This window comes from Emydura macquarii, unplaced genomic scaffold, assembly GCF_026122565.2.
Source record: "Emydura macquarii macquarii isolate MOO-44397 ecotype Brisbane River unplaced genomic scaffold, CSIRO-AGI_Emac_v2 contig_383, whole genome shotgun sequence".
NCBI classification, from domain to species: Eukaryota; Metazoa; Chordata; order Testudines; family Chelidae; genus Emydura; species Emydura macquarii.
Window position 1 is genome coordinate 11,351,480 of NW_027130520.1, and position 26,476 is coordinate 11,377,955.

Below are 26,476 nucleotides of genomic sequence, written 5' to 3' on the forward strand. Positions count from 1 at the left end.
TTTACCCCTCCTAATATTCCTTTCTTCCTCCCTCAAATATTCATTTTATAAAGACCAAAAGGAGTGTTTGTTTATATCTAATAGAGGAGAGAAGTTGTGAACGCAAAGGGACTGCTAGGATATATGTAATCCTCATTCTAGAGTCTTGTCTGTGCCAACATTTTGGCATTGTTGTAGGAGTTCAGCAAATCAAGGTTTTTATTAATATTAGATAAAGGGATGAAAACCTCCCATATGCTGAACTTTTGATCAGTGATTCTACTGTATATGCCAAAGGAGGTGTTTCTCATACCGTAAACGAACCATTGGTCTCAAACTTGCCAACAGGCTACTTCCTGTCCAAGCTAGTCCTAGATTTTATTTATTTTCTCTCTCCCTGCACCTTGGTTTTTACTGCTAGGTAATAGATCAGTGGCAAAATGCCTAACTTTATTTCAGGTCATTTAAGCTAACTGAGAAATGTAATAAAATCCGTATGGAGTTGTTTCTATTAAATATCACGGATCCTTAATGTGAGCTGTTACAAATGATAACAGTGCAAAGATTAAACTCAGACCCTGGATTTGCTGTACACACTAGAGTAATATAAAGCTTAAAAAGAAAACAAAACAAACCCCTAAGTAAAACTAACAGAAAATCTCTTTTTCCCAAACGTTATGAATTTTGGATTTAACAGGACACTTAAGAAAATGTATTGTTCAAGCCTGTCCCATCCTTTTCTGTGAAAGCCAGGCAGATCTACGTCAGCAAAGTACCACTTTGTTGGTATCATCCTTGTCCCCAGTTACAAGGGAGAAGATGATTGATACTGAAGACTCTTTAATCTCACTGACAAATGTGTAAGAAGGTATAGTGTATTGGAAGTTGAATCTAGAAATATTCAAACTAGAAACAAAGTACACATTTCCAACAGTCAGGGTAATAAACTATTTTAATACATTGCCAAAGGATGTGGTTAATTTTCCATCACTAGAAATTAATCAAAGATTGAATTATGTCTAAAAGATACGTGTACTAGTTCAGCTACAATTTATTCAGGAATTACTGGGTGAAATTCTATGTCCCATATTATGCACTAAGTCTGAGGAGATTACCTTAAAGGTCTCTTCTAGCCAGAGCTGGTCAAAAATTTTCCATCTGAGCAGTTTTCTGTCAGAAAATGCTGATGCAACAAAACTTAACATTTGGCAGGAACTTGTAAATTCCATCAAAATTTTCATGGGATAATTCATTTTGACTTTCTCATTTCAACTTTTATGGTACGTTATGTCATAATTTATAATAATGTAGCTAGTTTGAAAAGGAGAAGCATGCATCCAGTCTGGAACAGGCTGCAGATGGCAGATCATGCCTGTTAGGGCCATGGTATGCTGGCCAGTGCTGCTGATTGGATGGGGAAGACAAGATACTCTCTAAATTCTCATTAGGCCTCCCAAGCAGTATAGGACAGAATGTAATTCTTACCATGCAACATTTTACATCTGTGTCCATGTCTAAATGTTTTCATAGAAAAGAACAGTTGACTGCCACAATATGGATTGTTTCATTGTTTCTTATTATACATTTCTCAACATAACAGTAAATGAAACCATGGTGATGACAGTTAACTGTCTTATTTGTAGTAACATTGCCCATGTTGGGCAAGAAGGGAAAAGATGATAATGTGTAGAATTTCCCTGTTTGGAGTCTATGGAGAGAGACAGCCTGCAGATGTGTTATTGCTAAAGCAATAAAACATCTTTATATTTATGAGTGTAGTGTCAATAACATGTGGTGCAAAGATGGAGTGACACAGTGCCTGGTTACTTTATGCTTTCCTATGTTGATTAAAAATACTATTATATACTTCAAGCAAGTAAATTGTTAAGGAATGTTTATGTAGTGACCTGCATCTCTGCAATGTTTTTTCCTAGACCTCAAAGATATGTAGGACAAGAATATGGTCTGAGGGCAGGTGAACTCCCTATGACAAATTCACCAACATTGTAAGCCCACTGAATTCAATTCAGTTTTATTAAGAACCAGTGAGAGCCATTTCTCAAAACTCAAAATGAGCAAAACTCAAAACTTTATTTAGGTTTGAGGCTTCTGCACTGAATGGTCTGAAAAGATAGAAATACCTAAATAGCATGAAAAAGGTTGCTGTCATGACCCTTCATTCCAGTGGAACCAGAATTTCACCCATGATGGCCCACATGTGGAGACCAAACAATTTCAAATAAATTCAGGTAATTGTAAAGGTTTATCAGAGCCATTCCAACACCCAAAACCTTCAAAGGCTCATTCACCATGAGAAGGCTACTATCATGGAAGGTCAATTAACAAAGAGTGTACCAAGTTTTCAATCATCATTGTATTTTAAAAGGGGCACTAACAAGGATGTCATGGTTAAAATGAAACCAATTATTTATTATTTTTTTAAGTAAAAACCTTGTAATCTGCAAGACAAAAAAGAGAGATATGGAATCTGCACTGAAAGACATTTCCCATCTAAATGATCTATTATTGTCTATTACAGTAATTATGCTTTACTATTCCTTGATAATGCTTTCAGTCCAAATGCCATAGTTGCGATGTGAATGATTCTGCTCTTTTTTTGTGAGTAAACGGAGATTATGATTTTCCTGTACATTTGCAAACCCTGTCTACTCATAAGAATGGAATAATCTACGATGTACAGCCAGTGCACAACACTCAAAAGAAAAATAAATCACTGTTCACTGTAAGGTTGCCCAGCTGAGCAATCTGATTTTTTTACATGTTGCATCTTCAGTTTGGAGTTCAAATAGACTTTCTGGGATCAGAATACGAGCGTAAAGAAAAGGAAGTTATTCTTATGCTAGTTTATACATTGTGCCTGACCATTTAGACAGGGATTCTTTAGAGTTGTTAACAACTTACAATACAGAAAATAGCCAACTTAAATTTTGCCTTAAATTTTAAGCATGTTTCTGTGTATTGTCTATTCTGCTGATATTAGTGTGGCCAGTAATATATTTTCTACCACACAAATGATGTGTTTTTTTTGTCAGGATGTAAGCCAGCAGGATAGCTCAGCGTGACTGCACTGTGTATAACATATTCATAAACCTTCCTGATAATGCTAGGGAGGTTAGCAGGGCACTGCAGAAGCCAAAGTACAGACTTGCAGTGAAGGCTAATGTCATTTTGAAAGGTGATGAAGTAGAACATGTAGACAGCTCTCTTGAAGCTCTCCTGGGAGGAAGGAAAGCTTGATTTAGGCAAACTCTGTTGCAAGGTACACAGTTTTTTTCACTAATCCAATCCAGACCATGTCAGTTAAAAGAGGATTTTTACTCATATTTTCAGATGCCTCAGTTCAGATGTGTTTGGGAACAGGGTATGGATCAGGTTGTGGCGATGGGAATCTCTTGCATCAAAAGTTATCTTAATCTCTTGCATTAAAAGTAATCTTTAAAAAGTCTGGACATTTTAAAGCATAGACAGTGTGATTTACTTTGCCTTTGATCAGTTCAACAGGTAAAGACAAGTATTATCATTGTACTAATACAGAAAGAGAGAGAGAGAGAGAGAGAGAGAGAAAGAAATGGAATTTAAATCCTTATTCTCCTGCTGTGAGAGGTTAGGAAGAAATTTCCCCCATGGGACAGGTTATTCTATAGTTGTCCACTACAAGGTTTTTTTAAATTTCCTGTCTAGAATCAAGCACTGGACATTGCCAATTAAGTAGATGGAGCACTCTTGTGGTCTGGCATTAACCTACATTCTAATATTTCTTTAAGTCCAGTAAAATACTGGGGTCTGCTTCTCTACTTCATTTCATCTGTTAAAGTCAATGGAATTGCAATAAGTTATAGGAAGTAAAGCCAGTATAATGTAGTAGAAAATTGAGCTCTTCACTGAAACCAGACTATGAATCTAAAACTCCATCCAGTGGTACTGTGTTTCTCATTACCTCTTGCACTCAAGAGTAGAGGTAGTCCAAGAAAAGTATTCCTGGAGAAAAGATCATAATCTTCCTTTTATATGACATTACTGTTCTTATGCTGAATCTGGTAACCGTTGATCTACTGCTTAAACAAACTTCATGTGTCTTATCTATTTCTGTGTAAGCCCAGATTAGTAAATCTGCTATGTTTATACTCACTTCTCTGATTCTCCTGTTTCGTCCTACAGTTGCACTCTGAATGAGATAGCAGCCAGTCAGATATGGGCATCAGTGACCCCTCTCTCCCTCAAAAAAGTTTAAAGTGAAAGCATTGAAAGCACGGAACGTTTTCAAAATATAAAACATTATTTTAAAATGTCTTATGGAAAAATATGTGGCCCTGAAGTAAACAATCATTTATATTTACAGTTTTGGGAAGCTGCGATATTAAGGGCTTGTCTATATAATGAGTTAGTGTGTGGCAAGTTCGTGTGCTGTAGATTCACATGCTGGCTTGCTGTGCACCAACTCACTGTGAAGACAAGCCCTCAGTTATTGTATGGCACAAACTCATCCAATATGTACTGTAAGATTCTGGGACAAGCTGCGGTAGGTGCTATAAATATATATATATACACACATGTATACATATACATATACATACACACACACACACACACACGGTAAGAGACTGTCCCTGTTCAAAACAGCTTACAATCGAAATAGACAAGATAGATAAAGGTAGGAGAGGTTACTTACTTTGTACAGTAACTGGAGTTCTTTGAGATGTTTGTCCCCACAGGTACTCCACTTCAGGTGTGCATGCGCTCCATGCACTTTGAACAGAGATTTTTGGTAGCAGTTCCCATTTGGTTTGCAAATATGCTCTTGATACCCTTGTGGCCCATATCAAGGTTATACAGAGCAGCATGGATGAACTGTCCTCATTTCCTTCTCTACTGCAAAGACTCTTGACCCAAGATTTAAAGCGGAGGGGAAGGAGGGTTGGGTAGTGGAGCACCCATAGGAACAAATATCTTGAAGAACTCCATTTACTGTACAAGGTAAGTAAACCCTCCTTTTCTGAGCGTTGTCCATACGGGTGCGCTACTTCAGGTGATTCCTGACAGTTTTCCCTGAAAGAGGTGTGAGCCAGATCTAAGAGTGAAAACAGAATACAATACCAAAAGCAGCATCTGCCCTAAAAGTGTGCACTAGTGTTTGCTGAAGATGTGAACTGAATCCCAAATGGCACCTCTGCAAATTTCTGCAATTGATATGTCTTTTAACAGTCCCATGAAAGTAGTCAGAGGTCTGGTAGAATGGGCTATTATTCTTGGAAAGGGCTGAATTTAACAGACTCATAACAAGAGAGGATGCATCCCAAAAAACAATTTGATAGTCTTTGGGTGGAAATTGTGGATCCTTTTGTCTTGGCCACAAAAGAAACAGTCTGGGAGACTTTCTGAGTGGTTTGGTTCTGTCCAGATTGAAGGCTAATGCCCTTCTAACATCTCAGCTTCCTTCTTGGTCTGATGTGACTTAGAGAACAAAACTGGAAACTAGATGACTTGATTGACATGGAAGTCTGAGTATATTTTAGATTAAAAACTTGGGTGTGGCTGAAGGAAAACTTTCTCCTTGTGGAAAACTGTGAATGGGGTTTCTGCCTTTAATGATCTTGGTTCTTCAATTCATTGAACAGAGGTGACAGCCATTAAAAAGGCAATTTTCATAGACAAGTGTAGTGGCTCAAGGGCTGGTTTCATAGGCTAGTGGCTCAAGGGCTGGCTTCATCAAACAATTGAGGACCAAATTTAGATGGGCTTTCTGGTTTGTGGAAAAAGGTTAATCAACCCTTTAATGAACCTGGAAGTCTTGGAGTTGGCAAACACTGAAAACTCCTCCACAGGTGAAGGGAAAATGCTGATTACCACTAAATAAATCTGAATGGAATTTAGGGGAAGTTCAGACTTCTTCAAGTCCAACAGGTAATCTAGATTAGCTCAGAGGAAAGAACAGACATGAAAGACTTGTTTTTGTATACACCAATGAAAAATATCTTTTGCACATAAGCCTTCACAGTAGCGTCCTTTCTGCTGTTTAACAAAACCTGTTGCATTTCTCTGGAACAGGAAACTTCTATCCCAGAAAACCACTAGGAAACCAAATCCTGAGCTGCAGAATGATCAAGTCAGGGTAGAGAAATCTACCTGAATCCTGAGTTAACAACTAGGGAATAGTTGGAAGTTGTAATGCTGAGCAAGAAGTGAAATTAATCAAGTAAGGAAACCAAACTTGTCTTGGACAAGTGGGTGCAATTAGAATAATCTTGGCTCCGTCTTCCTTGATTTTGTTTAGTACTTTGAATATTAATGGTGTCAGGGGATTGGCATAAAGGAGATCTAGCATCCCAGGGATGAGGAAAACATCCCCTAGCAATTGATGACCTAGGCATCCCCTTGAGCAGATTTTTTGTACTTTCTGTTGAAGGTGGTGGCAAACAGGTCCACTTCTGTGAAGCCTCAAGTTAGGAAAATATGTCTGAAGATCAGGCTATCTAGTTCCCACTTGTAATCTTGGAAGAAAAGCGCCTGCTCCAACTGTCTGCCATGATATTTTGAAAGGTATGAGCCTAAAATGGAAATGTGATTGGCTATTCACCAGTTCCATAGCTTTATTGCTTCTGCACAAAGAGAAGGGGATCTCAATCCTCCTTGATGAGTTATGTAGTACCCGCAGACTATGTTGCCTGTAATGACCTTGATTATAGGGAAGAAGTAAATGCAGACAATCCTGACCACTCTGAGTGCCAAGAGGCTGACGTGAAGAAGGGAGTGCTGGGTGGACCATTTGCCTCAGACAGTCTGTGTACAGAAATGATTTCCCCATCACAATAGAGATGCATCTGAAGTTATGGCGACGGTAGGGGGAACTCCTGCACAGACTTTGCACAGGTCCTTCCTCCAGCTGAAAGAGTCCAGAATTTGATGAGGAACAGACATCAGTTTGTCAAAACTGTGTTTGTTTGGAATGTAGACAGTTCTCAGCCAGCTTTGGAAGCAGCATAGCAGCAACCTGGTGTGTAGAGTGATAAATGTGCAGGCTGACACGTGACCTAGAAGTTGAAGAGAATATTTGACCATCTGTGGGCTTAGCTGAACCCTGGAAATGAGGTTTGTCAATATGGTAAACCTGTCTGTTGATAGGTAAGCCTAAGATGTTATGATATCCAAAGAAGCCCTTATAAACTGTATTGGTTGAAGTGGTGTCAAAGTGGACTTTTCTATGATGAGTTGGAGTCCTAACCTGTTGCATAGGGTCATAGCTTTCCTTACTGCAGAGAACATCATTGTATGATCAGCCCTTGAGGCACCAGTCATCAAGGTAGGAGAACATGATTATTCCCAATTGACATAGGTGATAATCCATCACTGGCAACACTTTAAAAAAGACTCTGGAGGTAGACAAGAGTCCAAAAGGAAGCATTCAATATAGGAAGCAATCCTGTTTGACCGTGAAACTGAGGAATCTCTTGTGACATAGATGTTTCCTGACATGTAAGTAGGCATCCTGAAGGTCAAGGGCTGTGAAGAAATCCTCTGAATCTATTGATGGAATTATAGTTACAAGAATTACCATCCTTAACTTTTGCATTTTGATGGAAGTGTTCAACACTGTGAGATCTAAAATCAGCCTCCATCCCCTGTTCTTTTTAGAAATCAGAAAGTACTTGGAATAGAACCCCTTCTCTCTGTGTTGGGCAGGAACTGGTTCTGTGGCTCCAATATGGAGTAGGAAGTGGACTTCCTGTCCTAATAAATGTTCATGAAATGGGTCCCTGAAAACGGTCGGGGAAGATAGGTGGGGTGAGGGAAGGCAGATAAAATGAATGGAATAATCTGATATTATAACCTACTAAATCTATTTGTCAGATGTAATCTGCTCCCATGAAGGCTGAAAGTGGGAACCATGTCTCCAAAGGGTGGGTGGAGGTAGGCAGAATAGTGCAGCTCTAGTATCTGAAGTTGGGGCTGGTTTTGACCCTTGACCAAAACATCAAAATTGACATTTAGATGATGAGGAAGGCTGGGTAGTAGCAATAGATGGGGCAGACAGTTTCCTTTTCTGAAAACTAGGCCTCTTCCTTGGTGGTTCAAAAGATCTATGGATGGCAGGGAACTGGGCTGGGTCGAATCTCTGAGTTGTCAGTGACATGTTAAATTTTCTCTTGTTCACAGGTGTGATCCCAGGAGGTTAGAGTGTAGATCTCAAATCCTTAAGAGTGTTCAAAGATTCATTAGTGGACTCGCTGAAAAGTTTACATCCATCAAAAGGAGGGTCTGCTACAGTGTTCTAGACTTTCCTTGGGAATCCTGACATTTGCAAGCAAGACACATGATGCACAACAACTGTCATAGAAATAGCTCAGGGCTGCTATATCCACCACATCAAGGGAATCTTGTAAGGAGGTCCTTGCTATGAGATGACCCTCCACGATGATCACTTGAAATTGTTCTCTGTGTTCTATAGAAAGATTTTTTAAAAATAAATGATATATGCTGTAGTTTATGTAATTATACTTAGGCCTGGTCTACACTGGCGACGGAGGTCGACGTAACGTCACTTACGTCGATCTCCTGAAGCCTGTGTCTACACTGGCATGCTAGTTCTGTCGACTTAAAGTCTGGCAAAAGTCGACTTTATAAAACCATCTCCGCAAGTGGCATAGCGCATAATTCGAATTTCATGGATCGATTTTGCATCAGTGTAGATAGAACGTAATGTAATTCGATATTAATGGTCTCCAGGAGGTAACCCACAATGCCCCGTTGTGACCACTCTGGACATTCGCGCTCTGCTGTTACATGGCCACGTAAACCGGAAATGGCCCCTCCCCTCATGCCCCGGGAAAATTTGAATTTTCATTTCCTGTGCAGCCAGCATGGAGAGAGCTTTGTAGCTGAACTCGTCAAGGCTACTGCAAGGCCCAAACGCGCTCCAGCATGGAGTCGACCAGAGGTCTTAGATTTCATCGGTCTGTGGGGCGAGGAGTCTGTTATGGCTCAGCTCAGAGCCAGCAAAAGAAATTTGGACATTTACGGGCAGATATCCCAGGGCGTGTTGGAGCAGGGGCACAACAGGGACGCGCAGCAATGCCGCGTGAAAATCAAGGAGCTACAGCAGTCATTTAAAAAAGCCAGGGAAGCTAAAAGCCATTCTGGCTCCTCGTCCACAACATGCTGCTTCTATGAGGAGCTGCATGCAATTCTCAGTGGTGACCCCACCACGGTGCCACTACGCAGCGTCAATACCTCTGCTGCATCCCAGTCCAGGGAGAATGATGAGAACTCCATGGATGAGGAGGAGGAGAGCAGGGTGCAGGAGAGCAGGGTGTCCGTTCTCCCAAACAGTCAGGACCTATTCCTGACCCCAGAGCAGTCCAGCAGCACACAGGACAGAAATAACGAGCCCGGGGAAGGCACATCTGGTGAGTTTTTTTTCTTCTTAGCAGTTATGTCCTTTTAAATGGGGGAGAAGGGGATTTCAGGGGTTTAACAGACTTTACTGGCGGGTTATTCCCAGAACAGTTTATTTATGTGCAGAGGCATGCTCCAAGAATCATCCGTTGATATCTCAAGGAAACTTTCATGTAGGTAATCTGTTATCCTTTGCACAAGGTTTTGGGGGAGGGCAGCCTTGTTTCTTCCTCCATGATAGGATACTTTGCTGTGCCACACTGCAATCAAGTGAGCCAGAATCATGGCAGAACACAGCATAGCAGCATAAGGGCCAGGCCGGTACCCTGCTGCATGCAGCAAATCTTCCCTTTCCTTATGTGTTACCCTCAAGAGACTGATATCGCTAATGGTCACCTAGGGAAGACTGTGCATGTTTAAAGTACCCGAGCTACACAGCCGATACCCTATATCTCTCAAATCCCCTTTTTATTGGGCTACTGAGTCACTTAAATAATTTTGCCATGGTATCTGACGAGACTATTGACCTGCCCTCGCTGTCCTCAGCTACACTGTGGCTACCTCGTCCCAAAACGGTCATCTTAATTAAACTGTGGTGCCTGGTCAGCCCTCTCATACAGGATATTTGAAATGAGCTTTTTAGAGATAATTAATCCTCTCTATAGCAGAGTAAAGTGCCCCTGGCTTACCATCTCTGTAACGGCACAGTGAACTGACCCTTCTGAGATGCTTGTAATGGAATTCGGGTCTGGCTTTGCCTTCTGCACACTAAGGGGAGTATTTTATACATTGTTGCATTTGCTTCAGTTTTCTGTGTCTGCTAACAGTGGCAACGTTGTGCATTTCTTTTCATTCTGTAAACACCTCGGCTTTGGCACCCCCCTCTAGAACTGCTGAGGAAAGCCTATCGCAGATCAGAAAGAGGAAAAAAATCATGGGACAACATGTTTGGCGAGCTAATGAATGCCTCTGCGGCTGCAGAGACAGAGCTCCGAGCGTGGCGGCTGACCTTGTCACAGAACATGGACAGGGAGAATCGCAGAACAATGCAGGAGCATGAGCGCAGTACCATGCAGGAGATGCTGCAAATCACGTGCGATCAGGCAGACATGCTCAGGCGGCTTTTGGACTTCAGGAGGAGGGGCAGCCGGACAGAGTCCCGCTGCAGCCCCTCCAGAATGCTCCTCCACCTATGGCTTTGCTGCCCTCCCTCTCCCGCACCCCCAAGCGGTCTCAGAGGAGAATGGCCAGGCTGCAGTACGTGGTGCACTCCACCCTGGTGGAGACAAGCAGAAAGCAGTGGCGGCCAGCTGACAGCTGTCCTGCAAGCAACCATGCTACCCCTTGAGACTGTGAATGAACACTTGCCCCTCGCCCCCACCAACTTGAATGTTCATAAATAAAAGTTTGCATTATTTCAATACATCTCTTTATTAATTCATAGCTTGTTTGGGGAGGGCTTTGGAGGATACTGATATAGGGGGGATTGTAAGCAAAGGCACAAAACATACAGAAACAGAAATCATTACTGCGTCTCATTGCAAAACCTGGTTTTCAATGCTTCCCGGAGGCAAAGCGTACCGCGATTGGCCTATGAGCGTATTGCTGCCATCTGGCTGCTCAAAATTGGAGGCCAGTCTTTCTGCTTCCACAGCCCAACCCTGGGGGAACCTTTCCCCCTTAGCTTCACACACATTATGAAGAACACAGGACACAGATATAACTGATGGGATGTTCTTTTCACTCATGTCCAGCCTAGTAAGGAGACTTCTCCATCTGGCCTTTAAGTGCCCAAACGCACATTCCACCACCATTCTGCAAGTGCTTAGCCTGTTATTAAAACACTCCTTGTTGCTGTCAAGGTGCCCGATGTATGGCTTCATTAGCCAAGGGAGCAAATGATAAGCAGGATCCCCCAGGATCACTACTGGCATTTCCACACACTGATGTGAATTTTTTGGTCCGGGAGGAAAGTGCCCGCCTGCATGTTAGAGAACAGCCCCGAGTTCCTAAATATGCGTGCGTCATGCACCTTTCCAGACCACCCCACAGAGATGTCGGTGAAATGACCCCTGTGATCCACAAGGGCCTTCAACACCATGGAAAAGTACCCATTGAGGTTTATGTACTCTGTTGCTAGGTGTGCAGGCGCTAAGATAGGGATGTGTGTGCCATGAATAGCCCCCCCGCAGTTTGGGAACCCCATCACGGCAAACCCGTTCACTATGTCCGGCACGTTTCCCAAAGTCACTACCCTTCGTAGCAGAAGTCTATTGATGGCCCTGCACACTTGAATCACGGCAACTTCCACTGTAGATTTACCAACTCTGAACTGATTCCCAACTGAGCTGTAACAGTCGGGGGTTGGCAGCTTCCATAGAGTGGTGGCCACTCGCTTCTCCACCGTCATAGCTTGTCTCAAGCGAGTATTCACGCACTTCAGGGAGGGGTACAGTTCCACGCAAAGTTTGAGGAAAGTGGCCTTTCGCATATGAAAGTTCTGCAGCCACTGGTCATCATCCCACAGCTGCATAACAGTGTGGTCCCACCAGTCTGTGCTTGTTTCACGGGACCAGAACCAGCACTCCACAGACTGTAGATGATGCATTACGGCCTGGAGCAATAGGGAATTGTTCCGCTCGATGTCTTGTAGCAGGGCAGCCTCGGTGACGTTGTTGTCTGTGCTTCGGGTTCTCGCTTGCCTTTGAAAATACTCAAGGATAAGCCGCGATGTATTTGTGATGCTCACAATAATCATGCAGAGTTGAGCTGGCTCCATGTCTCCGCAGCAATGGTGAGAGCGTGGCATAAACAAACGGAGCAAAAACTGGGGCTACAGCTACAATGATGGCAGCAAAGTTGGTGCTGTCAGATCGATTTCTCTGGATCAATTGAGTGGTCAGTGAAGACCCACTCATTCGATCCAGAAATCGACGTACTAAGACCACCTTTGCAAGTGGCGTAATGCTGCGTCAATGGGAACGTGTTTCCCATCAGCGCAGTGCAGTGAAGACGGTGTGCAGAAGAGGAGCAGAGAAGTCGATGGGAGTTACACAAGTTTTTTGCCGCCGAATCCCGGAGGTAAGTGTAGACAGGGTCTGATTTCCTGTTTCTTTGGGGCAAGCAGGGAGGGGGAAGGAGCATTGCATCATGGGACAATGAACTCGTCTCAACAGCCCCCGTGGCTAGTTGCACTGTGGGATAGCAACCCACAGTGCATTGCTTTGAATGTCGACACAAGCGTGGCGAGTGTGGATGCACAAGCCCGGCACAAGGAGTGTGGTGTATACACGCTCCAGCGACTTCTAAAAATCGGTGGGTGAAAGTCAATTTTAAGTAAGTCGACTTCACTCTGCAGTGTAGACATAGCCTTAGTCATCAGAGTGTGGCAGCTGGCAATCCTGAACTGTAACACCATGGATGAGTAGCGCTTGTGACCAAAGAGATCTAGATATTTAGCCCTTATCAGGAGGTTGCTTTAGAATGATGTTGCCCGCCACACTTGTTGATGGCATCAGCAACCAAAGAGTGTAGTGAAGGGTGTGTAAATAAAAATTCAGAGTTGTTAGCTGGAATATAAGAGCTTTTAGTCATCTCTTTTACATGCTGGGAGTATGGTGGCTGATGGCTTTGGCAGGTTCAAGCACAGTCTCATACACAGGTAAGGCTGCTTTTCTGGAGGTTTTTGTGTGCAGAATATCTACACATTTATGGTGAGATTCTTGAACCTCCTCTAAAGGGATCTTAAGCGATTTGGTGATCCTTTTCATAAGCTCCTGAAATTGTTTTAAAATCCTCTGCATAAGAAGTGAGGGAGGGGGCATCACAGCCTCCTTTGGTGAGGATGAGGAGATATTAGTTTGTGGTGTCACTTCCTTATCAGCTTCTGCCTCTTGTTCCTCAAAAGACTCCTCTTGAGCTGAGGTTGTTGAAGAATAGGTGTAGCAGGAGACTGTGGCCTGTGGTGATCTCCATGTTTAGTTGGGAGATCTAGAAAACTGTTAGCAATATGTAGCAGTATGGCCATTGAGAGGAGCCATACGGAAGAGGAGGAAGCAACCAGTATTCCTCATACCAGGCCAGATAAGAGGAAGCATGAGTCTGTCTAGGTCTTGAAGTATCTCTCAGAACCAATGTTTGAAGAGATATCTCTAGGCTGATAACAAAGTGAACCCTGAACTGAAATCTGAGAGTCACAGGAGGTGTCCTTAGCATAGTCCAAGGGGAGAGCAGACAGAAGTGGTGTTGATTGTCTCTTTTTGACAGAATTGGAGAGATAGGAGGTATCAGAGAAGGGTATGATTTCAGTGACCTAGAAGTTTCCAGTACCAATAGACTTTTTCTGGATCTACTCTTGAATGTTGAACAGATCTTTCACTTAGATGGGATGTGCACATCTCCCAAACAACAGACACAACAAGAATGATTGTCACTGACTAGGATAGGTTACTGGGAAGTGAGATAGCATTTGAATCCCCCAGTGCCAGGCATATTCTGGGGCAACAACTCCTGAGGGGAGGACCCTTCGCACAAAGGGTGGGGTAGGGTTGTCTAACGAAATAAAAGCTGCCTGAAAAAAATAAAATGAAGAATTTTAAAACTGAAACTAGAACTATAGTAAGCTAAAACCAAAACAAACAGTAGAAGTAAGCTATGCATAGAGAAAGCTATTTCAGGTCAAAATGGTTGAGAAGGAACTGAGGGAGATTTTTTTGTGCTGATCTATATACAATTACTGTGGGACATGAGGGTATCAAGGGTGCACGTGCAGAGCAAATGGGCATTGACGCTGAAATTCTCTGATCAAAGGTGCATAAGGCACATGCGCACCTGAAGTGGAGCACCCATTGGGATATGACTCGAAAAAGTAGTACTGTACCCATTTTATTGATGGGGAAAGGAGGCACAAAAATTAATTGGGACTAATTATTTACTTAAATAGAAACTCGTGCATAATTGATTAAAAGATCAGGCCCTAATGACTTGTTCAGTGTCACACAAGTGACAGAGCTAGAAATTAAATCCAGATCTCCTGAGTCCCACTCCAGGGCCTTAACTATACAGAGCGATGAAAATGTTAGAGGACTAGAAAACATGTTTTATAGTGATAGACTCAAGGAGCTTAATCTGTTTAGAATAACAAAGAGAAGGTTAGAAGGTGACTTGATCAGATTCTGTAAGTACCTGCATAAGGAACAATAAATTTAACAATGGGCTCTTCACTCTAGAAAACAAAGATATAATTAGATCCAATTGCTGGAAGTTGAAGCTAGACAAATTCAGACTGGAAATAGGGTGCACATTTTTAACAGTGAAGGTAATTAAACTTTGGAACAATTTAGCCCGTGTTATGGTGGACTCTCCATTACTGGCAATTTTAAAATCAAAACTGGATGTTTTCCTAAAACAGTGATTCTCAACCTTTACAGACTACTATACTGCTTTGAGGAATCTGATTTGTGTTATGTACCCCCAAGTTTCATCTCACTTGAAAACTACTTGCTTACAAAATCAGACATAAAAATATAAAAGTGGCACAGCACACTATTACTAAAAAGTTCCTTACTTTCTCATTTTTACCATATATCTATAAAATAAGTCAATTAGAATATAAATATTGTACTTACATTTCAGTGTATAGTGTATAGAGCAATATAAACAAGTCATTGTCTGCATGAAATTTTAGTTTGTACTGACTTTGTTAGTCCTTTTTAGCCTGTTGTAAAACACAGCAAATATCTAGATGAGTTGATGTACCCCCTGAAAGACCTGCGCATCCCTGGTTGAGAATGACTGTTTTAAAAGATATGCTGTAGTTCAAACAGGAACTAATTCAGGGAAGTTCTATGGCCTCTGTTACACACGAGGTCAGACTAGATGAGCACAGTGGCCCTTCTGGCCTTAGAATCTATGAACCACATCATCATCCTTCCTTTCAGCTAATAAGAGAGTCATGACAGAGCCCAGAAGTCTTCAGTCAAGGTCCCTGCTTTAATCATTAGACCACATTCCCATCTATTTTTCTGTTTGTCCCATACATCTATGTTTCTCAAGGGAGACAATACAATTTAAATGTTGCTTTTCAACACATTCTTTATTTCCATACACAAACTTAGACTATTTCATCATGTCACAGACCATTTCATCATGAATGTCAGTGTAGCCACCCAAAGGTCAAGTCAAGTTTATTTACTGTCACACAGGCCTTGCACCCTGACACATTGTTAAGATACATAAATAAAGAAAGAACATTAAATACACAAGATATCACATAAATGACTCTGTCCCTTGCACATTCTAAATAAATACTTTGGACTAAGTGGATATTAGCAGATCAACAATACAACTATTTGTTCAGTCAATTAAAAGAAATTAAAACATTCGTATTTCCAATTTTATACATCTATGAAACTGATTTAATCAATCCACAATTCAATCCAACCTCTTCTGAATGACATTTGACAGCCCTGATTGGCTAATAAAAAATGTATACACAAATAATTATTATGGAAGGATAAACAAAAATAGATCTGTGACTAGGGTCTTTGAGTTCAAAAGGGCTAATTTTAAAAAATTAAGAGAATTAGTTGGGGAAGTGGACTGGACTGAAGAACTCATGGATCTAAAGGTGGAGGAGGCTTGGAATTACTTCAAGTCAAAGTTTCAGGAACTATCTGAAGCCTGCATCCCAAGGAAGGGGAAAAAATTCATAGGCAAAAGTTGTAGACCACACTGGATGAGTAAGCATCTCAGACAGGTGATTAAGGGAAAGCAGAAAGCCTACAAGAAATGGAAGATGGGAGGGATCAGCAATGAAAGCTACCTCTTGGAGGTCAGAACATGTAGAGATAAAGTGAGAAAGGCCAAAAGCCAAGTAGAGTTGGACCTTGCAAAGGGAATTAAAACCAATAGTAAAAGGTTCTATAGCCATATAAATAGGAAGAAAACCAAGAAAGAAGAAATGGGACCGCTCAACATTGATGATGGGGTGATACTTAACTGAGGTTAGGGATAATCTAGGCATGGCCGAATAACTAAACAAATACTTTGCCTCCGTTTTTAATGAGGCCAATGATGACCTTGGGGATAGTGGTAGGGTGGCTAATGGGAATGAGGATATTGAGGTAGAAATTACCACGTCCGAGATAGAAGTCAATGGGACAGCTTAAGGGGACTAAATCAGGGGGGTGGATAATCTCCATCCAAGAATATTAAAGGAATTAGCACATGAAATTGCAAGCCCATTAGCAAGGATTTTTAATGAATCTGTAAACTTAGGGGCTGTAACGTATGACTGGAGAATTGCTAACATAGTTCCTATTTTTAAGAAAGGGAAAAAAAGTGATCCGGGTAACTACAGACCTGTTAGTTTGACCTCAGCAGTATGCAATGTCATGGAAAAATTGTTGAAAGAGAAAGTAATTAAGACATTGAGGTTAACGGTAATTGGGATAAAATACAACATGGCTTTACAAAAGATAGATCATGCCAGACCAGCCTGATCTCCTTTTTTGAGAAGATAACAGATTTTTTAGACAAAGGGAATGCACTGGTTCTAATTTACCTAGATTTCAGTAAGGCATTTGATTCAGTTCCACATGGGGAATTATTAGTTAAATTGGAAAAGATGGGGATTAATATGAAAATTGAAATGCGGGTAAAGAACTGGTTAAAGGAGAGACTACAATGGTTCATACTGAAAGGTGAACTGTTAGGCTGGAGAGAAGTTACTAGTGGAGTTCCTCAGGGTTCGGTTTTGGGATCAATCTTATTTAACTTTTTATTACTGACCTTGGCACAAAAAGTGGGAATGTGCTAATAAATTTTGTGGATGACACAAAGTTGGGAGGTATTGCCAATACAGAGAAGGATTGGTATATCATACAAGAAGATCTGCATGACCTTGTAAACTGGAGTAATAGAAATAGGATGAAATTTAATAGTGGAAAGTGCAAAGACATGCATTTAGGGACTAATAACAATTTCTGCTATAAGCTGGGGACACATCAGTTGGAAGTGACAGAGGAGGAGAAGGACCTGGGCATACATCACAGGATGACTATGAGCTGCCAATGTGATGTGGCCATGAAAAAAGCTAATGCGGTTCTTGGATGCATCAGATGAGGTGTTTCCAGTAGAGATAGGGAGGTATTAGTACCATTATACAAGGTGCTGGTGAGACCTCATCTGGAATACTATGTGCAGTTCCGGTCTCCCATGTTTAAGAAAGATTAATTCAAACTGGAACAGGTGCAGGGAAGGGCTACTAGGATGATCCGTGGAATGGAAAACCTGCCTTATGAAAGGCTTCTGAAAGAGCTTGGCTTGTTTAGCCTACCCAAAAGAAGGTTGATGGGAGATATGATTGCTCTCTATAAATACATCAGAGGGATAAACACCAGGAAGAGAGAGCAATTATTTAAGTTCAGTGCCAGAGTGGACACAAGAACTAATTAATACAAACTGGCCATCAGGAAGTTTAGACTTGAAATTAGATGCAGGTTTCTAACTATCAGAGGAGTGAAGTTCTGGAATATCCTTCCAAAGGGAGGAGTGGGGGAAAAACATGGCTGGCTTAAAAAATGAGCATGATAAATTTATGGAAGGGATTGTATGATGGGACAGTCTAGTCTGGCAATAGACTGATCTTTGACTACTGGTGGTAGATATGCTAATGGCCTGTGAAGGGATATTAGATGGGGTGGGTTCTGAGTTATTACAGAGAATTTTTTCTTGGGTGTCTGGCTGGAGAGTCTTGCCCACATGCTCAGGGTTTAACTGATCGCCATATTTGGGGTCAGGAAGGAATTTTCACTCAGGGCAAGTTGGCAAAGGCTCTGGGGGTTTTTCGCCTTCCTCTGTAGCATGGGACATGGGCTCACTCGCTGGTGGATTCTCTGTACCTTTAAACCATGATTTGAGGACTTTAATAACTCAGTCATTGGTTAGAGGTTTATTACAGGAGTGGGTGGGTGAGGTTCTGTGGCCTGTATTGTGCAGGAGGTCAGACTAGAAGATCATATTGGTCCCTTCTGATCTTAGAGTCTATGACTCTATGAGATTAGATAAATTGCCAAAATTCACAACAAATAGTATTGACAGTGAATTATTTGTCCAGTTCTAAAAAGTAACAAAATTAGCAATCATTTCTGTATAATAATACACTCTCAAGGGCACTTTTGCCTTTCTCCATCATCATCTGTTTCCTTTCCTTCTGCCTTCCAATAGTTTGTTGCCATTGGTATTGATTATTATGGGAGCCATTTAATTTAATATATTTTAAGATGGCAAAGGACATCTAGTCTGATCTCCTGCATAACACAGAGCATAGGAGTTTCCTGAATTAATCCTGCTTCAAGTCCAATAGTTGTAGTTAAATTTCAGCATATCTATTAGAAAAACATCCACTCTTGATTTGAAGATTTCCAGTAACAAAGAATCCACTACAGCCCTTGGTAAATTGCTCCAATGCTTAATTATCCTCACTGTTAAAAATTTGCATCATATTTCTAATCTGAATTTGTCTAGCTTTAATTTCCAGCAATTGGATCTTGTTATATATTTGTCCATTAGATTACAGAGCCCTCATTTTTGTTCACCTTGTAGATACTTGCAGACTATGAATAAATCACTCCTTAACCTTCTCTTTGATAAGATACGTAAATTGAGCTCCTGGATTGTCTCAGTATGAGGAATTTTTCCAATCCTTTAATCATTCTTGTGGCTCTACTTCAGTTTTTCAGCATTCTTCTTGAATTACAGACACCAGAAATGGACACATTATTTCAACCGTGGCCACACCAGTGCCAAATACAGAGGCAATACAACCTCCACACTGCTACTGGATATTCCTCGGTTTATTCATCCAATGATTGCTTAGCCCTTTTGACTACAGCATCTCACTGGGAGCTCATGTTCATCTGATTATCCTCAATGACCACCAAGTCTTTTTCAGAGTAACTTTTTTCTAAGAGAGAGTCTCCCATCCGGTAAGTACATGGGCATTCTTTGCTCGTAAAGGTATAATCTGAGATTTGACTCCATCAAGACATGCACTGTTTGATTGTGCCCAGTTCACCTATCATACTAGATCACTCTGTTTCAGTGACATTTCTTCTTCATTATTTATACTTCCCCCAATCTTTGTGTCAGTAATCATTTTATGTTTTCTGACTGGTCATTGATAAAAATTAAAGTGTTGGGCCAAGAACTGATCAATGAGCAACTCCACTAGAAACATCCATTCAATGATTATTCCCTATATACAGTTACTTTTTGAGACCTATCAATTAAGCCATTTTTTATCCATTTAATTTGTACCATGTTTATTTTGTATTGTTCTTTTTTTAAAACTAAAATATAATGCAATACCAAGATAAATGCCTAACAGAAGTCTAAGTATATTACGTCAGGGCTTTCAACCAATTTTTTAATCTTATCCAAAATGATATCAGCTAAGTTTGATAAAATCTATTTTCCATAAACGCATTTTGATTGGCATTAATTATATGACCTCTTTAGTACTTTACTGAGTCCCATATCATCTGTTCTATTATTTTGCCCACGATTGATGGGGCAACAGATACCTGGTCAACCTACCTACCCTTTTCAAATATTGGCATAGCATTAGATTTCTTCCAGTCCTCTGGAACTTTTCTGGTGTTCCAAAACTTATTAAAAATCAACGTTAACAGCCCAGAGAGCTCCAAGGACAGTTTTTTAAAATGTCTTGGACAAAAGTTATCTGGATCTGCTGCTTTAAACATTTAAAAATTTCTAACTTTAATATTTAACACTGTCCTTAGTTACTGTTGGAATGGTCATTATCATCATCATCATCTGCTTTTTCCCAAAAAGAGAACAGAACTATTTATTGAACTACTTTTTATGCATTATTATAGACAATTATTATCCCATGCCCCCTCTTGCCCCTTTCTTTGTCCTCCAACGTCCCCCAGCTGGGGCTGAGAATGGGGCCACTGTTGGGGCCGGGAACTGCAGCTAAGAGTGGAGCCATGGTTGGGGGCTGTGGTCAGAGCTGGGGGCCAAGGGTGGGGGCAAGGATGCATCCGGGAGCTGAGACCATGACCGGGTACGGAGATGGGGGCTGGGGGCCAAGGCCAAGCTAGGGGCCAGGCACTGGGGGCTGGGAGCCAGGGGCTGAGTGCTGAGGCCATGGCTGGGGAGTGGGACTGAAGCAGAACTTGGGACAGAGCAGGCTGGGTGGTGCTCCCTCCCCGCCCCCCATGGGAGCTAGCCCAGGTCCCTGAACATTCCTCCCTGCCCCCTAGTGGGGCAAGCACCACAATTTGGGAACCTCTGGTTTAGGCTCTTCAGGGCATGAACTTTTTATTTTATTTTTCTGTGAAATGTCACTCATGCCTCTGGTGCTAGATACATAATAAATTCTAACACTTTTGTGACACCCCTGCACAAACCTGAGTTCATTTTTGGCTATGTGAGTATAGATGAGTGCAATTATGTGGAGTGCTTCTTGCCTATTTGTAAGCATGTAACCCCAAAGTTAGATTATTTCTTTCACCCCCAAATTTGGAGGGCCAGCTACTATCTCCTTATTGCTTTATAATGTTAAAGTGAGGACAAAATTCTCCTCAGCTTCTGGTCTACAGTCAGATCTCCCATGTACATCCTTCATATATAGCGCTCCCATGGCTGTAAGCAGGAGTTCTGCATACAGAACAGGTACTAACTATGCTAGAGTGCAACATTTAGGATTGAGCAGAAAAAATTAGTAGTTTGGTAGTTTTTCCACTTCAATACTTCTAAATGTATTTCGGAAGAATTCTCTATTCCTTATGCTTTTTCATCCTGATATATATATTTAATTATTTGAAAACATAAACTGTTCCATTCTATTAAAAGATTACAATTAGGAATTTTGCCACAGTAGTCAACTTCACCATACTTTTTAATATAGGGAATCCCACACTTTAGTAACACATTGTATAGCTGATTTGCTGATAGATCCTTATGCTTTCCCGTAGCTATCAGTCTGTATTTGTTTATTCTAGGCTCAGAACATTCATTTCCCTTAGTGGTTTAAAGTAGTATAAATGGAGAGTATTTGTGGTAAACAGAGACAGCATTTAAGAGGTTAACAATTTTCTCTTACCTGTTTTTCTCATGTATTTTCAGGATTTCATGTGTCTGCTGCAGAAGTTGTTTTTCCAGCTTGTACGTAGATAATGAATTTTCCAGCAGCTGAATTTCAAGTCGGGATGTTTGATTTAGTACCTTGAGGATAAATAAAAGCATTAAAACTTGCAATGTTCTAGTATTACCATTCTGAAGACTTGAGCAGTGAGTAACAAGTTTATTCTACTTTATGTCAGCTTGTATGATGACTAATTGTAGAGGTCAGTTCATGTTTTAAAATATTTTTTAAACCTGGGGCCAGATCTTCACCTAGTGTAAATCAAAGTCAATGGAGTTATGTTTGTATACACCAGCTGAAGCTCTGGCCCCATATTTGTTGCAGAATATTATGATGCCATTAAAAGTGGGAAACTAAATGTATACAAAGCATGACTAGATAATAAGAGCATCAGAGTACTTGGATAGGATTTGAATACATGCCAAACTGGTGCGTCTGATGTTTTGTAACCAGAGCTTCTATGACAGCATTCTCTCAAGGTTTCTCTTTTGCAATGTTGGCATGCACTCAGTATCTGCTTACGTCAACACCATTGCACCGTTACACAGATTGTGAGAGCTTGATCCTACAAGTTGTTCCCTGCAGTTGTCTTTCACTTCACTGGGTCTCTGTGAAGGGTCAAGGATCCACTCTCATGGACCAATTTACAGGTCCAAGCACTAATGGGTATCACTGAAATGGCAAAATTATTTTCACATGGAAAGTAACAGATTCTCAACTCAAGTATAAGTTTGCAGCTCAAAAATGAAGGGAATATTAAAAAAGAATGACAATAATAATGTAATAATTTCTTAATTGATGTAGGAACTTCCATCCCACGAGATTCTAACGCATGTTATCTACAAGAGTACATATGATAGAGGGAAGACCACTGCTGAAATGCAATGAAATGACTGCTGTGTCTATTTAAAAGCACACTATAAAAAGATTTTTAGACAGATAATGGTCAATATCATCATGTGATTATGTTTCCCCATACATGACTAAAAGGAATCTACCTTACATGAGACAGCACAAAGCACAAGACTCAGTCTAATAATACCTCAATTCATTTGAAAATGTTGAGACCCTCTCTCTGAGGCCTGGCCTACACTGTAACAAGCGTATCTCATGTTGACATACTTCTGTCTATGCAGCGCAATGTATTCACGACACTACATTGACGGGAAATGCTCTCCCGTCAATGTTGCCTTGATGCCGCATGCATTGATGTCTGCTGCCATGGCAGTGTAGACATGTCTTGAGATTCCTTTTCTACCTTACTTGGGAGGCATGCCATGGAGAAATGAAGGTAGGAAAAGAAGCAATGGGCTTAATCAGCAGCAAGGGAGTTTTAGGTTGGATATTAGGAAAAACTTTCTAACTATAAGAGTAGTTAAGCTCTGGAACAGGCTTCTAAGGGATCATGTGGAATCCCCATCATTGTAGGTTTTTAAGAATAGATTGGGCAAACATCAGTCAGGGTTGGGCTATGTTTACTTGGTCCTTGGTCCTCAGAGCAGGGGGCTGGACTTCATGGCCTCTCAAGCTCTCTTCTAGCTCTGTTCTAATTATTCTATTATTCTAAGTGGGGCAGAGCCAAGGCTCCACCATTCCCTCCCCTTCCCCACCCATCTGCGTCAAGAAGGAGTAAATGGGCACACAGCACCCACTGACCCCTGGGAAGACCCAAAGTCTAGGTTGCTCATGCAGAGGCACAAAGAAAGGTTTCTACACCCCATTGTTCCTCTACAAGGGCACGTAGTCCAAAGTCAACATCTAGATTTGTATTGTTGCAATTAGATACTAAAATACTATGTGCAATGGTGCAATAGAACAGATGTGCTCCAACATTTTCATGAACCAATACTCCATCACATAAAAACTAAGGTCATTTGAGCTGGCAACTTTTATTAACCAATGTATGAAAAAAATAAGCAGCTGAGAGTTTGAGTAAGACAATTTTGTCATCACCATGTGCATATCATCTTTAGCTAGAGTAAATTAAGTGTCCCCTCTTTGGTAATTGCTATTGTTCTTCTTTATACTGTAAAGTGATTATGTAATAATTTGGGAATGATATTGTAAACTTGGGTCAGGACTTGAGTGCAAACAGTATGATCTATCTCAAACAGTTTGCTACAACAAACCAAATAAATACAACACATGAATACATTTGTTTTAAATAAACAGTTTGAATGCATTGCAACTGTTAAAGATACCACCCACTAGAAACAGCCCAGAGAAGTCCTGGAGAAGGAAAAATTAGTCTAATGTGAACTGTAAAGTGATAGAAAAGTCAAAAGACAAGAAATAGTATATGCTGCCATATGATAAACATTAGACCTCAGCTGATACAGTATTCTGCATAAATTACAGGTTTTAAGAACAGCACATTTGCCCACTAGTTTTATTGCTCAGTTGTTAATTAAAGTTTTTAAAGTTATTAACGCTCAGTACTATAGGGGGAAGCCTTTGTAAGCTGTGTCCTTTAAAATAGTGTTTCTCAACCTTTTAAGTAGCAAGTACCCCCTAATTTCTGAACGTTTTAATAAGTACCCCAACACTCTATTTTCCACTCTGGGAGCTGGGACTGGGAGGGAAGCAGGCGGCTGCTGCCTGCCTCCATTCACGGGGTTTTTCACCGCGTACCCCCTACCTGTGTCTCACGTACCCCCAGGGGTACGCGTACCACAGGTTGAGAAACTATGCTTTAAAATGATCTTATATTCATGCCACATTGTAAAACTTTGTAGAATAGCAAATGGTATAGCAGCACAGTGCTTGAAAAATGAATGAATGTTTGTCCCTCTCTCTTGGACCTGTAAAAACTCCACATGTACAATACTTCTCAAATGGTTGGAAACATTTCAGAGAAAATAAATAAAATTTCTCAAAATAAAGTGGCAAGTAATAATGTAGATCAAAGGAGCTATTTTAACCTAAAACTATTTATTTAGCTTGACACGTGTATCATTCACAGTTGGTAGTTGGACTGTTTATTTGAAGTCAAATGCTGGTTAGTTTTTTGGTCAGTCCAGCCTGACAAACACATACAAAGCTAAATATACCAACCACCCCTCATTAAGTCTAAAGAAAAATACATAACGAGAATCAGTCATCATTGCTGTTGTTACCAATAAACAAAGAGTGTATATGTTTCTTGGAGCATAGTGTTGAAATCCACTGTGTGATGATGTGGTAAAAGGAGGTGATGGGGAAGGTTCTCTGCAGTAAATGCTTGTAGAATATGGCCCTCGGGACAGACCTGGGTTTCAACATCTGTGAGTTTTCTCGTCTGCTCTGCCGTCTGACTTAGAAGACTGGTTCCTATCTCAAGCATGGTGGCTGTATGGTTCTGAACCGCATTCTGCTGTATCTGGGCCATCTCCGACTTCATGTTTTCCACAATGTAGTTCTCGAGCTGTGAAAGAGAAAAGGTAATGAAAAGGGCATTTTAAGGAAAAGGTACCAGTTGTGCACACTGGTAATGACAGAGCAATGATTAGCTAGGAATTCTACTGTAAGAAGAAGTTTCAGCTTCTTCACTGAGGCCATTCCTCCCCATCATTCTGTGCATGGCATTTCTTCTGAAGTCAGTGAAAGATAAAGTCTATAGCACAGTAGGACCATTAGTCATAGTGTTCAAGGCTTGAAAGGAAGACCCGATCATCTAGTCTGATCTCCTCCATATCACCGACCCTAAACTCCACCCAGGTACCCCAATGTTGAGCCCATCAAATCATCTCATTAGAGTGGTTCTTGAGGATTCAATCGTGCCTTTACGGAAACAGGAGTTTGTTGCAATTTGCCTTATGAACAATCACACACTGAACTTGCAGAGCAGCTGATTCAACAAAGAACATGTTAATTTATATGCAAAAATCAGATGGTGTGAATAAGATCCTACCTTTTTCTAAGCTTTTTTTTTTTTTTTTTAATAGTCCACATATTGCCCCAATGGCTATTGATGCTATCACAAGCTCTTCTTATTATATAACATGTAATAATATTATTATCATTTACATAGTGCCAAAAATATGTGAAACTCTTTACAGCATAATCCCTGTCCTGAAAAGTTCACAATCTAAATAGATAATGTACAGAAACAGAATGGGAAGAGTAGGGTGCCATCAAAAGAAACTGAGCAGTGTCATCCAGCATGTGTTTGGTTAGCTCCATGTTTGTTAAAATGTGTGCATGCATCTGTTTTGTTAACACATCTTTGACGGAAAGACTAGGGCTTAGGGGGTTCAGGGCAGGAGCGTGTTTTAAAGAGGAACTTCAAAGAGCAGAGGATGGAGATATAAGACATTGGAGTCAATAGTGATCAGAGTAGTAGGGGGCCTTGTGGATTACTTTGATATAGCTTCAAATGAACTCTGTCACTCAAAGCTTCCCAAGTAAAAATGGATTTATTTTAGACTTTACGAGACAGAGAGTTGTTTTGTTAAATAAATACATGCTGAGATAATTAACTCCACATTGACTGAAGACTGGCAATTGCTGAAGTCAATAAGAGATTAATATTAATAAGAGCTCCATAAAGTACATAGGAATGTTACATTTACATGTGACCAGTCTAATGATTTTATGAGCTGTTTCAAAAGAATTATTGTTACAAACAACAGTCTGAGAGTATTAACAGCTGTAGAATCCCTTGTAATTATATAGGTATGCAACAACATCTAAGTGGATCTAAATGACAGTACATGGTGACTTTAAAACCCTGCAAGTTTCTGACCTATGCATGGGAGAAGGGACATGGTTGTCTCCTCCTCTTTGAGCCCCTTTGTGTCACTCAAGCAGAAGAAACCACAGAAATCTGGGCCAGGTCCTAGCTGAGAATTTCCCCAGCATCAGAGAGCTCTTGGTGTAAAACTGGTGGGGATGGTTTGTATGACAACTGCCTTTCCCCCCCTAATCCCACCA

The 26,476-nt window shown here is 40.9% G+C and overlaps 1 protein-coding gene across 2 annotated transcripts in view; it reads right to left on the reverse strand.

The window, feature by feature from the left end:
• ANGPT1 (angiopoietin 1) overlaps window positions 1-26,476 on the reverse strand; it is a 349,961-nt gene that overhangs the window by 74,217 nt on the left and 249,268 nt on the right. For both annotated transcript variants that reach the window (XM_067537390.1, XM_067537389.1), the window contains 2 exons: window positions 24,813-24,968; window positions 21,524-21,645 (listed from right to left, as the gene is read on the reverse strand). In XM_067537390.1, coding sequence (XP_067393491.1) covers window positions 21,524-21,645; window positions 24,813-24,968 — 278 coding nt within the window. The remainder of the gene's footprint in view (window positions 1-21,523; window positions 21,646-24,812; window positions 24,969-26,476) is intronic.